The sequence below is a fragment of the Notolabrus celidotus genome, chromosome 23, assembly GCF_009762535.1.
Source record: "Notolabrus celidotus isolate fNotCel1 chromosome 23, fNotCel1.pri, whole genome shotgun sequence".
Lineage (NCBI taxonomy): Eukaryota > Metazoa > Chordata > Actinopteri > Labriformes > Labridae > Notolabrus > Notolabrus celidotus.
The window spans coordinates 25,352,715-25,371,950 of record NC_048294.1 but is presented as its reverse complement, the minus strand read 5'-3'; the positions used below and the strand labels follow the sequence as shown (position 1 = coordinate 25,371,950).

Here is a 19,236-nt window from a genome sequence, read left to right as displayed (position 1 = left end):
AGAAAAGATCACGTCTCTCCATCAGCTGGATGGGTAGAGAAAAAAAAGTGAGAAGGTTGATTTCTCTTCCCTGACCTCTTTGAATGCCATCTCTGTCTGTCTGGGCCTGGTTCCATTTTTGCCATCATATAAGTTTAACACTTTAAAAGAGAGAGAGAGAGGGGGGGGAGAAATATTGAATATACGGTGGGGAAAATAAGTATTTGATAAAACGCCGATTTAGCAAGTTTTCCCACTTACAAAGAATGGAGAGGTCTGATTTTTATCATAGGTACACTGCAACTGTGAGGGACAGAATCTACAAAGAAAATCCAGAAAATCATATAGTATGATTTTTAAATAATTCATTTGCATTTTATTGCATGAAATAAGTATTTGATCGCCTACCAACCAGCAGGGACTCTGGCTCTCACAGACCTGTTAGTTTGTCTTTAAGAACAGATATTACCTGTATTAACTGCACCTGTTTGCAGTGTTGTAGTCGAGTCACCAAACCTTGAGTCCGAGTCGAGTCCTGAGTCCTCAGTGTTCGAGTCTGAGTTGAGGCCAAGTCACCAGAGAAAAAAAACAGTCTAGTCCTCAATATGTGAGTCCGAGTCCGAGTCGAGTCCTCATTGGTAATATTATTTATTAAAAGGAGGGCGGCTGTTTCAATCCAAACTATTGACTGTATAAACCTGGACTGACTGTGTGGACCTGGACTGACTGTGTGGACCTGGACTGACTGTTTGAACCTGGACTGACTGTGTGGACCTGGACTGACTGTATGGACCTGGACTGACTGTGTGGACCTGGACTGACTGTGTGGACCTGGACTGACTGTTTGAACCTGGACTGACTGTGTAAACCTGGACTGACTGTGTGGACCTGGACTGACTGTGTGGACCCGGACCTACTGATTGAACCTGGACTGACTGTGTAAACCTGGACTGACTGTATGGACCTGGACTTACTGTGTGGACCTGGACTGACTGTGTGGACCCGGACCGACTGATTGAACCTGGACTGACTGTGTAAACCTGGACTGACTGTGTGGACCTGGACTGACTGTGTGGACCTGGACCGACTGTTTGAACCTGGACTGACTGTGTAAACCTGGACTGACTGTGTGGACCTGGACTGACTGTGTGGACCCGGACCGACTGATTGAACCTGGACTGACTGTGTAAACCTGGACCGACTGTGTGGACCTGGACTGACTGTGTGGACCTGGACTGACTGTGTGGACCTGGACTGACTGTGTGGACCTGGACTGACTGTGTGGACCTGGACCGACTGTTTGAACCTGGACTGACTGTATCTGACTGAATCTACAAAGAAAATCTAGAAAATCATATAGTATGATTTTTAAATAATTCATTTGCATTTTATTGCATGAAATAAGTATTTGATCGCCTACCAACCAGCAGGGACTCTGGCTCTCACAGACCTGTTAGTTTGTCTTTAAGAACAGATATTACCTGTATTAACTGCACCTGTTTGCAGTGTTGTAGTCGAGTCACCAAACCTCGAGTCCGAGTCGAGTCCTGAGTCCTCAGTGTTCGAGTCTGAGTTGAGGCCAAGTCACCAGAGAAAAAAAACAGTCTAGTCCTCAATATGTGAGTCCGAGTCCGAGTCGAGTCCTCATTGGTAATATTATTTATTAAAAGGAGGGCGGCTGTTTCAATCCAAACTATTGACTGTATAAACCTGGACTGACTGTGTGGACCTGGACTGACTGTATGGACCTGGACTGACTGTGTGGACCTGGACTGACTGTGTGGACCTGGACTGACTGTTTGAACCTGGACTGACTGTGTAAACCTGGACTGACTGTGTGGACCTGGACTGACTGTGTGGACCTGGACCTACTGATTGAACCTGGACTGACTGTGTAAACCTGGACTGACTGTATGGACCTGGACTGACTGTGTGGACCTGGACTGACTGTGTGGACCCGGACCGACTGATTGAACCTGGACTGACTGTGTAAACCTGGACTGACTGTGTGGACCTGGACTGACTGTGTGGACCTGGACCGACTGTTTGAACCTGGACTGACTGTGTAAACCTGGACTGACTGTGTGGACCTGGACTGACTGTGTGGACCCGGACCGACTGATTGAACCTGGACTGACTGTGTAAACCTGGACCGACTGTGTGGACCTGGACTGACTGTGTGGACCTGGACTGACTGTGTGGACCTGGACTGACTGTGTGGACCTGGACCGACTGTTTGAACCTGGACTGACTGTGTAAACCTGGACTGACTGTGTGGACCTGGACTGACTTAGTGGACCTGGACCAACTGTTTGAACCTGGACTGACTGTGTGGACCTGGACTGACCGTGTGGACCTGGACCGACTGTTTGAACCTGGACTGACTGTGTGGACCAGGATCAACTGTTTGAACCTGGACTGACCGTGTAGACCTGGACTGACTGTGTGGACCTGGACTGACTGTGTGGACCTGGACCAACTGTTTGAACCTGGACTGACCGTGTAAACCTGGACTGACTGTGTGGACCTGAAACGATCTGGAGAAGATCTGTATGGAGGAGTGGGCCAAAATCCCTGCTGCAGTGTGTGCAAACCTGGTCAAAAACTACAGGAAACGTCTGTAATTGTAAACAATTATTACTGTAAAGGAGTTTTGAACTGGCTGAGAAACAGACAGAAAATGATACTGATGCCTCTTTATGACCTTCAGTAGCAAACAAGAATATCAGAAACAACACTGACACCTTCTCTGTTGTGATTTTTAATGCCTGAAACCGCTCTGAAGGGGTAGGTGTCAGACCAGCTGATGGACATCTCGTTTCAGAAACAGCCTTTATTTGACTGTTTTCATGGAAATAATCACATTGCCTGATAAAGTTGACTGTTGAAGACAACAGGATGAGGTTTTTGTTGAAAACACTACTTTTGCATGTATAGGACAAGAGATAAGAGGTATCACTTTGTCCACAAGGGGGCGCCAGAATCGATACAAACAAAAGTTCCTCACAGCAGCTTTAAGTTCTATTTTTCTATTGTATCAAATACGTTTTTCATGCAAAAAAAATGCAAATTAATTATTTAAAAATCATACAATGTGTTGTTCTGGATTTTATTTTTAGATTCTGTCTCTCACCGTTGCAGTGTACCTACAATAAAGATTACAGACCTCTCAAAGTAGGAAAACTTGCAAAATCGGCGGTGTATTAAATACTTATTTTCCCCACTGTAACTACAACATCTAAAAAACACTTTTTTAAAAACAGCAAAAGCAAGAGGCCTCGTGGGATTTTCAGTCATTAGAAAAATAAGTCAACATTCCTTCTCCCTAGCTATGATTCTTTGAGCTGTTCCTACTACAGGATACAAAGAAACTGTCTTGGCTGGGGTTGTAACTCGCCAAATGGGATGCTGTGAAGGGTTTAGAATGGATGAACTGATGGCCAAGTTGCCACAGGGGATAAGACGATCTAAAGAGGCAGCAGAAGCACTGAGCATAAAAAAAGAGAGCCAGAGTCTGGAATGAAGAAACAGAGGAGCAGCTGACTTAGTTGTCCTGAAGCCAAAAATGGTGATAGGAGGTAGAGAGTCAGAGCAATTTACATACTTGTTCCAAATGTTCATATAAAAGGACGGAGCTGCTGTAGCTGTGTATCTGAAAATATGTTTGCTGCACTCTGCCATTCAATGACTCCTCCTTCAATACACTGAGCACTGTGCATGTATTCACTTTGTATACATGAAGGTCATATGATATTAGAAATGTGTTCCCACAGAATAAGGTTTTTAGTCTACATCATTCACACTGTGTACTCACAGAAGTCAAGTGTTTGCTGTAAGTCTCTAAAAACATGCCCCAGAACTTAGTTCACTGAACAACAACCTTGTAGGGGAAACGTATAGTGAGCAGGTGAATGAGACCCTGACAGGGTGAGCAGGATCCTGGCTCAAAGTGGGGCGGTCTTGTCTCACCCTGAAAAGGTTCTTTAGCTGAAACGTCTGCAGATGATCCACAGAGCAGCAGGCTTGGTGTGGTCTTCTTTCTAGTCTTTCTTTTCAGCCCTGGACTAAATTATTACCATTATTACTATAATAACCACTATTACTCTAATTACTATCAAAACTATTATTACTATTATTACTATAATAACCACCATTACTATAATCACTATTGAAACTACTATTACTATTATTACTATAATAACCACCATTAATATAATTGCTATCAAAACTATTGTTACCATTGTTACTGTTATAAACATTATAACCATTACTACTATAATAACCATTATTACCATTATAGCTATTATAACCATTATTACTATTATAACTATTATTACTATTATTATAGGATAACAGTTATAACCATTATTACTATAATAACTACTTTTACTCTAATTACTATTACAACTATTATTACTATTATTACCATTGTTACTGTTATAAACATTATGACCATTATAACTATTATTACTATAATTACCATCATAACTATAATTACTATTATAACTATTATTATTATAGGATGACCATTGTTACCATTATAACCATTATAACTATTATTACCATTATTACTATGATAACCATCATTACAATTGTTACTATTATTACTTTAATAACCACTATTACCATTCTAACTATTGTTACAATTATTACCATTATTACTATGATAACCATTATTACTATTGTTACTATTATTACCATTATTACTGGTATTACGATAAGTAGAGTATGATTACCATTATTACTATAATTACTTTAATAACCATTATTGCCATTATAACTATTATTACCATTATTAGTATGATAACCATTATTACTATTGTTACTATTATTCCTATGATAAACATTATTACTATTGTTACTATTATTACCATTATTACTATGATAAACATTATTACTATTGTTACTTTTAATACCATTATTACTGGTATTATGATAAGTAGAGTATTATTACCATTATTACTATTATTACTGCTATTACCATATGTACTAATATTACTATTATTACTGTTATATCATTATTACTATTATCACTATCATTACCATTATTCATATAATTACTATTATTGTTATTATTATTATTATTATTATTATTATTATTACTATTATTACTATTATTATCATTATGTCCATTATTATCATAATTACTATCACTGCCATATTACAATTACAATTATTATTTTTATGATTATTGTTATTATTATTATTATTATTATTATTATGATTACTACCATTATTACCATTATTATTTTTATTATCATTATTACTATTGTTATTATTATTATAATTATTATTATTGTTATAGTATTAGTATTGTTATTGTGCCGGGGACTTCAACCATGTATTTATTTTCTACATAGCTTATTATTGTATTTGTATAACTTATTGTGTATAGAGCAGCTGCAATGACTGAATTTTGGGATAAATAAAGTATTTTTGATTCTGATTCTGATTCTGTACGGATCTTGATTACAGTCCTAAAATATGTTGGTTTTTTTTACAGTTTTTACAACCAGATTTTGGATCAAGCAGCAGAAAACCAACACTCTCTCCCACAATCTGCTGCTTCCCAGCTACAGTAAGGGCGAGATGTTTAAAAAGACCAGCTTTAAGACTTAATTAGCAGCAGTGCATTCAAATTAACTCTCCTCCAGCTGTAATCATTTATATGATCAGGGTTATTAAATACTCGGCTAAATTGAAAACATACGGCGCTGTAGAACTTTGCAAACCTCACAGTAATTTGTTGCAGGCTAAGTAAATCAAGAACGCAATTTTAACTTTGCAAACCAAGGCTGGAATGGACTTTATAAATCAATTCACAAAAATACAGCTACAGCATCCAATATGTGCAGGAGGGGTCTGACACATGAGAGATTAAATATAATCTCATGCAAAGATAACCACCTCTGCCTGGCAGACACGCTGTATTGAGTTTGCATTTTCCCCTGACCCCATCCAGCCTCTGTATCAATAATTCCTGCACTGCCCTTCCAAATCAGCGTGTCAGATTGCTGAAGCAAGAATACAAACACCGCAGGAACCCTTCGCAGTGTTTCCACAGAGCGGACATCGATATGCATGAAGGCATGCAGCGACACATGCTCCACGCACAACACCTCATCACAAACAAATGTGCATTTCTATCATTCACACTGCTTCTCTGTGTGCGCCCCTCCGTCAGAGGAAAACACCATCCATCATATAGGGAGCATGGGGTGAGAGATTACTCACGTTTCTCCCAATCTGGGCCAAATTGCACTGGATGGCTCTCATATTTGGGAGAGAGCTGAGGCTTTCTCTTTGCATACAAATGACAAAGTCTCCCCCTCAATTTGATTTCTCCTCGACTCAAAGATTGTGATGAGTGTCACAGATGGAGTGCTGAAAGGAGTAAGTGCAATAAACGCCACCAGACGAGCGAGGAGAGACACATATAAGGATACGAGGGAGACATGTGGGAGTTTAAGAGAGGAGATTAGGTTCCTTCTAATGCATGTCCAGTGACAAAGTTATAATCTGGAGAGTTTAATACTTTACCTTTTTATCTTGTTTCTTGGAAGAATCAAACTTAGTGGAAAATGTGGGATAGTTGCTGATAGCTCTGACTCATTTCATCCTCTTTGAAAACTTCACTTCTGTTAGTAATCCACTTATTTGGATTCCTTCTGAAAAGGATTATTTTCATCCATCTAAAACTCCACATATGAGGCTCAAGCTGGGATAAAAAGACTTGCACTACAGAAGAAAAAACTGTGTCTGTGTTGTGCCAAAACATTTTGTATTATTATGATGTCCATCTTGTGGCAATTAGCAACTGTCACGAATGGATTACATTATCAACAGATCTGACAATAAACAGAATCACTCCTCTTGTAGAATGCTTCCGGGGACTTGAATTACATTCTCTTTTTAGGAAGGCTGCTGTGATCTCTGCTTGGTGGGAATAAAGTTACAGTTTGAGAAAGGACAGATCACCATTAACTGAAATAAAAGTCAAGCTGGAGGAGAAGAGAGCATCTTTTATCTCTGAGATGAAAGAGAAGAAACCCGCTCTCGTTCCTGGTTCCTGGCAGTTCCATGAATCTCTGGTGTCAGATTCTGGATCACATTTTGTTACTCACTTGTAGCAGAAGTGCTAATGAACTCAATGAAGATGCACTGAAAAGCAAATACTCTAGGTAATTATATGCAAATAAAAATCTGTCATCATTGTAAAGGCTGTTAAAGTGCTCAGAACAACAACACAGTTACATCCTCAGAAAAGCAACAAAACAAATCAAAGTGAGGCAGCTAGTTCTGAAACAGCTTCCAGCAGCCCACTCTCTCCTCAGCTAATGAAATATCTAATGCACTTAGTTTCCTTTAGTTAGCACCTGCCTCCTCACAGGCATGTTCCTCCTCTCCAAGCTAAATTACCTGCTCTCTCTGGAGCGAGGCGCAGCGCGGTGAGTAACACCGAGGAGAAGTCGAGTGTGTTTTCAGAGAAAGGATGACAAGCTGGAGCTGGAGAGCTGAGGCGACAGAAGAGACTCCTTTTTACTCTTTCTCTGAACCTGGCTGTGTCAGGATCTCACAGTGACCCGAGCAGTCAGGCTACATACAGCACACACTCTGCCTGTAAAGCCACTTTAACTGCTTCCCAAATCCCTCACTTTCTCTGTGCTGAAGCAGCTCAAAAGTGCATCATAACCGTGCCGCCTCCCACTAAAACACTCTGTAAAGACATTTTCTCCTTAACAATCCGTGCTCTTTGTGAAATGAATTACACAGCCCTGGAATAGACACCCAGAGGTTTGAGGCAGCAGGCGGGGGCATGCAGTTAAAATGAAAGAGTGCGAGGTGCATTTCTGTGTCAGTAAAAGTGCCAGATCTGTATCTGATTTGCATGCTTGTTGCTGTCTCTGCATTCTCTCTCATAAATGACTTTCTATGAGAGCTGCTGGTAAAGTGTAAACCTAGACTTACGCAGGACTCATTGGCTAAATAAATTACTGTGTTAGTTGCTACATGGCGAGAAGTTTAAAGGTGGTGCACAACCATAAATCAGTTTAATGTAAAAGGTTGTGAGATGTTGCCTGTTGACCTGGAATGGCTGCTTAAATGAGGCCACGGGGAACTCTAAATGCATGCTTCTGAGAAGCAGAATTTGTGACCACGTCATTAATTCTAAATTATAGAGTTAAAGCACGCGTGCAGTTAAATGGAGATGGGATGACTTGTGTAAGTATTTACTATGCAAACTTGTAAAGCTAATTAATACATGATAATAAAAAAACTGAGAATGAAAATGTCTGTGTGAACTAAAAGAAATAAAGACTGTGCAAAGCTTGAACATAGCCACATTGACGTCATCCAGTTTCTAGAGAAGCCTTATGAAGCCTAACGATGACGCTCATCATAAAATGGTAATCATGACTTAAACTAACTTTGTTGAACTCTAGAAACAAACAAAGACGTAGAGTTGAGGAGGGCCTTTAGTCAGCTGGCACACAGCTACAACCTGTCAGTCCAATCAGCACCAACATTAGTTATGTGTAATTACCATAAACTGTATACAATATGGATGTAGTCCAAGTAACCTGAACCCGCGAGAACTGAAGCCCATGCAGAAGTGTTAAAAACTGCAGTTCCTTGAGTGTCCACTTGAGGCTGGCTCCTGAAGTACAGGAAACCACATACACACCAATTCAAAGAAGACGATCTTTAAAGCAGAAATAAACATGTTTACAGCCTGGTACAAAAAACTAGTGTTGTCTGAATATCTAATGTCTCGACTGGCACACACTGTACGGGGGTGATTTTTTTCATAACGCAGCATTTTCAAGGATATTAAGATTAAGAGTTTTCCATTACGAGAGGCACAGCTGATTCTATAAGCGAGGAGGCTCAAAGCCCGCCTCTTTACCTCACACTAGCTTGACAGAAGTTTGGTTGAGTTCAGTATTTCCAAAAATGGCTCCTAAAACAGAGCTGCAGACACAGATGGGTGATGTCACAGATACTACGTCCATTAATTATACATTCTATGATGTAGTCACATAAGCAAGGTTTTCTTTCTCTCATTGATGCATTTCACACAGTGGGATTGGAACAGGTAAATAATTCTAAATGAACACGCCACAGTCTGATACCGCAGTGCTACGGTGTCATTTATTCATTTCTGTGAGTTCAGTAGGAAAATGCTGAGTTTCTGGTTCAAGTTAATTTGGCTGCCAAAATTATTCTTCTCATCTGCACAGATAAAAATCAGTTTCATCTTTCCCAGTGATAAAAAAAAAGGAAAGGAGTCTATCCACAAATGCAAATGTGGGCGCTGCCTTCTAAACTATGATGACAATGCTGCAGTTACAGGAGGGAGGGACACTTGTGGTTCAAATGAAATCCTTCTCCTGCACTAATTCAAGATGAGCTCTTGTTTTCTTTGTGTAAAACACTGGTGATCATGCTGTTCTCATGAGCGTCAATAGGCGTTTTTTGACCAGAGGAACTTTACCGTGGAACTACGTGCGTTTCAACCGGTTGACTCAGGGTCTAAATTTAGTTCAGGGGTAGATAATCTCCCCCTAAAAAGCCCCTGCTAGGGGGGTAGTACTTTTCAAAGGTCCTGGGACATTCAGGGGGCGGGGCCTGCAATGCTGAACGTGTCTGATTGGTAGATTAACCGCAGTGTTTTTATTCCTCCCTCCGTCCACAATAACATCACACACATCTGTGATTCACTTGATTTCTCTTTCTTTCATTAGTTTTTATTTGTTCTATCTTTTTTGTATGTGTGTGTACTTTTCAAAAGAAGAAGCTGTGATTCTCTTGATTTAGCAGCTTGTAATAGTAGTCTTCTCTCAGCCCACCGTGAATGCGTCTCTCCCGGTGTTACGGTTTTAAAAGTGACCCTGTAAACTGGAGACCTTCAGCTGAACGTGTCAGTGTTTGTGGAGTTTACACAGCTGTTGAAACACAGAGGGAGTTCCTGGGAATGCAAACTAGTTTAGTTTTTATTAAGATTTCAAAATATCCTCATCAGATATTTAATGATCGTCTAAAGACGTTTATGAGGGATGCATCCGGCTGAGAGTCTCCAGTTAACAGGGTCGCTGTTTAAACCAAAACACCGGCCGATCTCTGCCACGGCTTTTTGAGTTGAAAAGGATTTTAAAGCCGTGTTGAAACGTCTTTGCTACTCGCGCTTATCTCCTCTCACGTGTTGATTCAGTGAATCCATCTGTGATGAAATATAGCACCATCTAAAACAGACCAGCTGAGTCTCTTCATGCTAACAGGCTAACTGTTGTGTTGCTCATAATGATACCTGCCTGTCCGTCTGCTTCTATGGTGTCATCTGTGATGAATGCCATCCCTCTTTGTTTTACTGCCCTCTACTGGTCTGGTGGTGTAGTGCATTTACTTTTTTTTTCTCCATACGTCACTGGCCTGATTTGCACAATCTACCCAGGACTTCAGCCCACGGTTGATACGCAGACAACAATGGGGGCACAGGAACCTTTTAGTTCAGGGTAAAGTAGTTCTGGGGGCTAAAAGACCCTGGAACTCTTGGTCGAAATGCACCTAATGAGACGCTTCCTTTCATGAAACTTTCAAGAAGGAAAAACAATTTCACAATCAGAGTGTTTGAACAGGAACAATCAACAAAGTAAATCCATGAGAAAGTGAGCCCTCATGATGATCGCCTCACTGGCTGTCATTAGATTGATGAGTTCCATTGATGTCATCCATCAACGGCTTAATCAATTCAGATTAGAGAAGAAGAGTCTGCTGAGCCAGATCGACTTGCATGTGTGCAGAGAGGACTGTTTTAGTGTTTGGAGGGGAAATGTGTTCGTCTAAGGGTGGATATATTTAAGTGACGCATGATGTCGTCAGGGTAACATGAGTGTGTCACTGCTTTGTTGACAACAAAAAACATCCAGCTCACTTACCGAGCACGCCAAGCCGGTAGTTCATGGTCACAACAATCACGTTGCCGTAGGCGGCTAGGACGCTGGCATCAAACATGTTCCCTGTGCCTTCCATGTAGGAGCCTCCGTGGATGAACAGCATCACCGGCTTCTTCCTGCGGTCACGAATATCTACAGAGAGAGAGAGAGAGAGAGAGAGAGAGGACAGAGTGGGGAAAACAGAAGAAAGAGGAAAAGTCAATAACTGTATTTAGGCCTCTCGTATTCTCTTTGATCACATATTGTGTTAGACCATAATATACTGAGCAAACAGCAAAGCGCTTGACTGGATGAAAAATACAGTTTCTGCATCAAAGCTGGGGAACGGCACTGTTGCCTGCAGCTGGATGTCAGCTCTTAAAAACAAGCTCCAGGTAATTTAGATTTCAGGCGATGATTCCGGCAACAGGCAATAAGAAAAGACAGCACTACAAGAATCTAATCAAACGTTTCCTGGTGATTAAAGCAATAATGCTGGAAGAGAAAATCACCAGGTAGTGCAGCATATTAGAGCTAACCTGTATATCACTGCGTCTGACAGACTTTATTTCACACTGCGGGCTAGATTGACCGATAATGATACAATCTGAAGCACAGCGCACGAGAAACTGCCTCTGCAACTGGTCCCACCTGTGCTGAGAGAGGAGCTAAATTAAAGCACCAACGTAAGGCAGACATTCCTGATTAGTGCAAACTGGCGACGTACAAATGGTGGATCAAACAACAAGTGCACGATCTCTTCTGCCTCAAGAGCTCAAGGTGTCAGAGCTCACCCCGAAGAGCTCTCTGTGGCTAAGAGGAGATGCTTAAACGCTAGGTAAAAAGGCACTCTGGGACTACATCACAAACACACTGAAAGTGCAATTTGCAGGTAAAAAAATAAAAATAAAAGAGCCCCAGTGTGACATGAGGAGCCATATTAAGGCAAAGCCTGCGAGGACCAACGCAGAGGTCTGGGGAAACATTCGGTGTGCAATCAGCAGATAATAAAAGGCCACTGGCTCTTCATACATCATGTCTGCAAGGAATTTCCATAATTCCCTCATTTTATTTTGCACCTTAGAACTTGGAACTCCCATAAATGCAAATTGCAACTCAGCCCAGGCTGCAGCGACAGCTATAGCAACATATTTCTGGGTCAATTCCCCGGAGGGAAATCTCTGGAAAGCACAGTTTTCTTGAATGGTATCATTTTTGCAACGGCACACGTAGTAAGTGGATTCTGCCTGGAGGTGGAAAAATGGAAAAATGGCTGAAGAGTTCTTTGTGAAAATTGTTTTCCTTGAGAAACATGATAAAGTTTAGGTTTGTGGCTCGCTCTGTTCATCCATCTAGCAAATACCTAAATCCAGAGAGTAAAAAGATTGTTGTTTTTCTCCTCCAATGAGGGCAAGACATTCTCACCCAAACTTGACTTGAGGTGGAGCGCCCAAGCGGCAACCTCTGGTCTAAAAATATGAAGCCCATGTGAAAGTGTTATAAACTGCAATTCATCCAGAATCTACTGCTGGCTGCTAAAACAACACCAGAAACCACATACACACCCATTCAAAGAAGATGGTCTTTACAGCAGAAATAGGGTGAATTATTTTCTAACGCGACAGTTCAGAAGATATTAAGATTACGAGTTTTGCCCAAATAAGGACATGACTGACTTGATTGACAGACAGGAATACATAGCTGTTGGCTAGGAGGCTCAAACCTCGCCTCTTTACCTCACTCTAGCTCAACAGAAGTTTGGTTGAGTTCTGCATTTCCAATATGGCTCCCTCCGACGATTGGCTTCAAAACAGTGCTTCAGGATTAGGTGGTTGACGTCACGGATACTACATCCATTATTTATACAGTCTATGGGACCGTCGTTGGCCTAGTGGTCTAAGCGGACCCCATAAAGAGTTGTGGTTGCTGGTTCAACCATTTGCTGCTTGTCTTCCCCCGCTCTCTACTCCCCACATTTCCTGTCTCTCTTCAGCTGTCCTGTCACAAAAGTTGAGAATGCCCCCCCCCCCCCTCCCCATATATATGTTGGATATATATATAAAACTTGATTTATGAGTTGTATGACTATGGAATTTGAAGTTAAAAAAAGGAGGTAAAATATAAATATTACTACATTCCAGTCACAAATTTCTAAGAGCAAGAAAGCTCATTTTTCAGATTATAAACCCAGTCAACAGTTTTTATAGGAACCATGCTGCTTCACTTTGGAACATCCTGGTTATGCTAAAGATGTAGCCAGTGAACAGGGGATGCCACATGCACACCAAGAGAGGAGCTCTACCAGGTAAGTTTACTCAAAGTGAAATGTTAGTGAAAGTGAAGTTAGTCTTCAACAAACTCACGCAGATTATAATAATCAGATGCTGAATCAGATTAAAAGTATGATTTAATGAGGTCGAGCACGACAGCTAAGACTGATGTCCTGAGTATTTTCTAGAACATTTGCGACTTTATATTCTTTAAAAAAGATTGACTTTTTTTCACAAATCCAAGAAGACTACTTTGTTTCTTTTGTTCCCTGATAAGCCTTTGAGAAGAGTTCTGTTTCCAGCTGTTTATTTTCTGCTGTTTACTTCAGCTTTTATGTTTGAATATAGTTTATTACATTTTCTAAGATGTCTTTGTCAACACTATGAATATCTTTCTCTTCAAATCAAAGACTGAACTGTCTGATCAGAATCAGAAATAATTTATTCATCCCGGGGAAGGAAATTCGGTCATTACAGAGCTCTAATAAACAGTATGTAAGAAAGTCAAAATATCAATAGAAGAAGGAATAAAATAAGATATAAATACAAATAAAATAAAATAAAGATCAAATAAAATAAAGATCAAATAAAATAACGATCAAATAAAATAAAGATCAAATAAAATAAAATAGAATAAAATAAAATAGAATAAAATAAAGAACTAATAAAATATATTAATAGAAAATAAAATAAAGATAGAATAAAATAAATTAAAGATCAAATCAAAAAAATAAAAAATAATGATAAGAAGATCAAATACAATAAATTTGAATACCAAAAAATAAAATAAAGATCAAATAAAATAAAATAAAATGGAGATCAAATAGAATAAAATAGAATAATATAAAATAAATAAAGATCAAATAAAATAAAATAGAATAAAATAAAATAAAATAGAATAAAATAAAGATCAAATAAAATAGAATAAAATAAACAAAGATAAAATAAAATAAAACAGAATAAAACAGAATAAAAAAGAATAAAGATCAAATATAATTAAATATAATAAAATAAAATAAAATAAAGATCAAATATAATTAAATAGAATAAAATAAAATAAAGATCAAATATAATTAAATAGAATAAAATCAAATCAAATAAAGATCAAATATAATTATACAGAATAAAATAAAATAAAGATCAAATACAATTAAATAGAATAAAATAAAACAAAATAGAATCAAATCAAATAATACTTAAGAATATACAGAAGCACAGAATAGTTAGAGTCAGCTATGTACAAAAGCGCTGGGAATGAAGGAGATATATACAAGGATGTTAAAGTGGCAGGATTTAACTTACTCTACAACGACACAACCGTTAGTGCCAGAAATATGTATCCCTTCAATGTCAAGTCATGCCAAGCCCAAACATACGCCTGCTACTACAGCCCTGTGTGTGAGTAGGAAGGCCCCTGATGGATCCTTGTTGGCCTTTGAACCAGCGCCCCCCCCCGCTCAGAGCAGTGAGACTCCTGCCTGCCAGAAGCCTACAGTAGCATATGGCACACAAGACTTAGGACTGTGGCACCCTGACAGCCTCTGTTGGCTTCTGTGTGTGTGTTTGTGTGCAAGCTCGGGGATACAGAGAGCACCAGTGCAGAACAGCCACATAAATAACCACCACAGCATCTGTTGGAAGAGGAGGAGGAAAAGAGATGGAGGGTGTTTGGCTCCCTTTGAAACTTGCTTATATAAATAAATAAATATTTGAGGAATACCTGCTGAAACATGCAATAAGGGCTTCACATGACACACACAAACACACACACACAAACACACTGTATAAAACTTGTGCATCAGTCAGGCAGACGCTCTCACACGGGAGAGAGAAATTTACAGGCAGCTGCAATGGCGGGTAGCTATGGAAACTGCTTCCTTTCGCCTTGTTTCTCCCTCTCTCACTCGGAGTCTCTCACTCTGCCTATATGAGCCGCTCTCACGTGGACAGAGTCTGTGGCAACATATTGCTCTTGTGCGTCTCTAACCCCGTGACGCCCTTCGCCACGTCTCTACCTGCATCTCATTTCATTAGCGGCGAATGACCACGCACACACTCTGCATCCTAGAGATGAAGAGTGACAGCCAGCGGCATCATGGGAGACAGAATGCAGATGCACACACCCCCACACCCGCACAGGAGACAAACACACAGCCAGGCAGGCTGTCACAGTTGACCTGCAGACTCTGTGTCCATGGATCAGTTACAGGGCGAATCGCTGTGGCACAGTGACAGACGGGACCGAGGCCCTCAGGGGCAACAAGCATCCCCTCTCTCTCTCCGGTCCTGTCTCAGGTGTACTGTTTCTCTTTGCCTCCGGCTTTGTTGTGTTTCTCCCACCGCAAAAGTTTAGCATGCAATGCCCACTTAGGAGCAGGTGGTTCGGAGGGCAGCCTCAGGATTTGCAGAACTTCTCTCAAAGCTTACAAAAACACAGAGTCACCTGCAGGGTTCAGGAGTGAACCGCCTCATAACATGCAAATATAATTCAGCTTCAAAACTCATCAGGACGTTAACGCTTCTTCAGGAAGCTTTGATATGTTATTCATCACCATGACCACAAACTAACAGAGTTAGCACATAGACTGTATGAATAATGGAAGTAGTATCTGTGACGTCACCCATCTGTTCCTGGGCACTGTTTTGAAGCCAATCGTCATCAGCAGCCATATTGCAAATGTTGATCTCAAACTAACTTAGGGTGTTTTTAAAATCGCCCACTATACTAGCAGTATGTAGTGGTGCAACGGATCATCGTTGATCCGTGATCCGTACGGATGCCTCTCCACGGTTCGGCACGGATGTAGTCCGCGGATCGGTTGATGGAAAAAAAAAAAGGTTGCGCGTCAACTCACTCGTCAAGCGCAGTGGTAGTCATGGCAAGTGAAGGAGCAGAGGAACATTATAACCCTTCTGCATCTTGGAAGTCACATGTATTGGAGCATTTTGGTCTCCCTGTGAAATACAGTGAATGCTGAATGTGATTGAGCCACGTTATGAAATTCCGTCGCGCACCCACTAGACCAGAGGCCGTCAATACACGGCCCGCGGGCCGCATCCGGCCGCCTATTTGTGGCCCCCGAACTGTTACTCCTTCACTCTGTGTTTTGGTCGGGTCACCGCGTGTTTACCGGGATTTTTTTCTCCATGTCAACGATACGCAGACAGGCTGTTAATGGGTCACTTAGAGTCCAATGCTGCGAGTGCAATTTGTAACTTTCACTTTCGTTCATGGAGCAGTTCGCATGTTGGCACTTTGCCAGCTGTAGGACCCTAGAATAATACGGTGTGTTCACAGTTTGCTGCTCAAAGAAAAGTGGACGGTGAAAATCAGCAAATGAAAGAAGAATGGAGTGAAACTTTTGAAGTGCCTCTGCTCCTTCACTTGCCATGCCATGAAATGCAGTGAATGAGGCAGGACTGGGCCCACAGATAGGATGCTTTGCACATGCAGTAAATTTTGAGTTGAATGTTGTTTTTATTTAATGGGCAAAGAGTTTTACAAAATAAATAGACGGACAAAGTTATATTTGTCTTGTCTTTCTTTTTTTTTTATGTTGATCCGAAAAATGATCCGATCCGTGACTCAAATCCGTGATACGATCCGAACCGTGAGTTTTTTGATCCGTTGCACCCCTAGCAGTATGTACTGATTTGGCAAAAATTCAGTAAGTAGTATGTGAAAAAAGCATAATCTGCAGTATGACAAAACTCCCCAGATATCGTACTGATCTGGGAAAATTTCACAGTACGCATTGGACTAGTCTCCCTCGCATACTGTTTCCCACAATGCACAGCACTCGTTCCACTTTTAATTTTTTCTTCTTTTATGACGGGGAACTCTGTTTTTAGGTGCTGTGAAAATTATTAAACTCCATATAAACCACTTCCTAGTGGTTTATCTATCAGCTTGGTCGTTGTTTACTTCTGCTTTCCGAAACCGGAAATCCAGTGTCTTCTGACCCAGCATCCTGCAGACCAGATCCAACAGAACAGACAGACCCCAGACTACCTTCAAACGCTGTATGTAGTAGGCGGTACCTACTGCCTCCTGCATTCGGAGGTAGTATGTAGCTGTGTTTTGAAAACAGCCTTAGTGTGACTTACAGAGGCGGGGTTTGAGCCTCGTAGCCAACAGCTATGTGTTCCCGCCTGTCAGTCGAGTCAGTCATGACCTTATTTGGGAAAAAACTCATAATCTTAATATCAAGTGGACGCTCAATGAATTTCAGTTTATAACACATCTGCATGGGCTTCATATTTTGAGTCCGGAGGTTCAGTTATACTTATTTATATATACATATATTAGGGGTGCAACGATACACAAAATTCCCGGTTTGGTTCGGTTCGATACGTTTTTGATACAGAAAAAGAGAAATTTCCATGCCTTTCTTTACTTGTAGTTTATTGAAATTACCAACATTTGTTTCAGCTCAAAAACACAGTTTTTAAATTCAATTAAATGTATCAGGGGCAGCTATACCTGACACATGTTCTGCTGTGCATGGGGGTGGTTGCGTGTGTGTGTGTCTGTGTATGTGTGTGTGTGAGTGTATATGTCTGTCTGTCCGACTGTGTGCGCGATACAGAGAGCAGAGGAGAATTGTGAACGCGCGACCATGTAGAGACAGAAATGACATCCCGTCATGTAAATAAGATAAATAACAGAAGGATATTTAGTTAAATAAAAGAACAAGGTATAGACCTGATCTATGAGAGAGGGGACCTTAAATCACTTCTGCTTTGACTTCCAAGGGGGGGCAGGACCCAGCGGTTGCCCCCCCCCCCATATAACGGCCATGAAAACACAGTCCGGTATCAGGCTGAATTCTTACACAGCATGCAGTATAAGACCACAAGTAATGCATATAGGCACTTTAAAACCACATCACCCAGTCTAGCATCACTACAGGACCACGGAACAACTCTGCTCTGCAACCAAAGCAGACACTAGTGCTTCCCTCTCGTGCGGGCACGCACTCACACACACACACATACGTGAACATATGAACTCAGCAGACCATCGTATGGTGAAATATATATTTCCATATGAAGCACAGTTAAAACAAACGTGACCAGCTTGGACTGAATGAATGTGGGAGGAGCGCACAGTTCAGTGGACCTGCGCTCGACTATGCAGCCCAGAGGAGTCAACGCAGATCTACTGAACTTTCAGCACAGAGCGCCTCGTCAGAAGTTGATCAAATAAATATAAAATTGCATATCGTTCGGTTCATAGGGCGTACCGAACCGTGACCACTGTATCGAACGGTTCCATACATATATTTATATATATATATATATATATATATATATATATGGCAAGCCGTTCAGGAAATAATATATTGAATGAAAGTCTGAATATATTGAATGAAACTCGATATATATGGAATGAAGTCTGAATATATGGAATGAAACTCGATATATATGGAATGAAAGTCTGAATATATGGAATGAAACTTGATATATATGGAATGAAAGTCTGAATATATTGAATGAAACTCGATATATATGGAATGAAAGTCTGAATATATGGAATGAAACTCGATATATATGGAATGAAGTCTGAATATATTGAATGAAAGCTTAAATAAGTACTCTGAACACCACTTCTAATCGTATTGTTTTATTGTCATCAAAGAGAACTCATCTTTTATTAATGTCTCTCTGAAAATAACCTTTTGCACTTCTTTTTAGTGTTTCTGAGGGGACACATTTTCCTCTACCTCTGTAACCTGTGGTAATTTGGTCGTACTTTTTCATCACACTCACTCACTGTCAGATGATGCACACAGGTATGAGCTCCACCTGTTAACATTGAACAGGATGCTACATTATCACAAGTCATAACAAAAGTTAGCTAGCGAGCTAGAGGACTGAACCACCTGAATAAAGAAGGGGCAATATCTTTAGCCTTTGTAGAAGTGTGTACAACCTGTGATATTTAATATTTTCGTATTTTCACTTGTTTACTACCCTCCTAAATGCTTCTGCAGCCCACTGCTTCGTGTTCCTCTCTCGTCTCTCTGTGCAGACGGTCCGATCATCACTTT

General features: G+C 40.5%; 1 protein-coding gene across 1 annotated transcript in view; it reads right to left on the bottom strand.

The window, feature by feature from the left end:
* Positions 1-19,236, bottom strand: part of nlgn2a (neuroligin 2a) — a 369,918-nt gene that overhangs the window by 107,197 nt on the left and 243,485 nt on the right. The window contains exon 5 of the mRNA XM_034676019.1: positions 10,917-11,066. Within this exon, the coding sequence (XP_034531910.1) occupies positions 10,917-11,066 (150 nt within the window). The remainder of the gene's footprint in view (positions 1-10,916; positions 11,067-19,236) is intronic.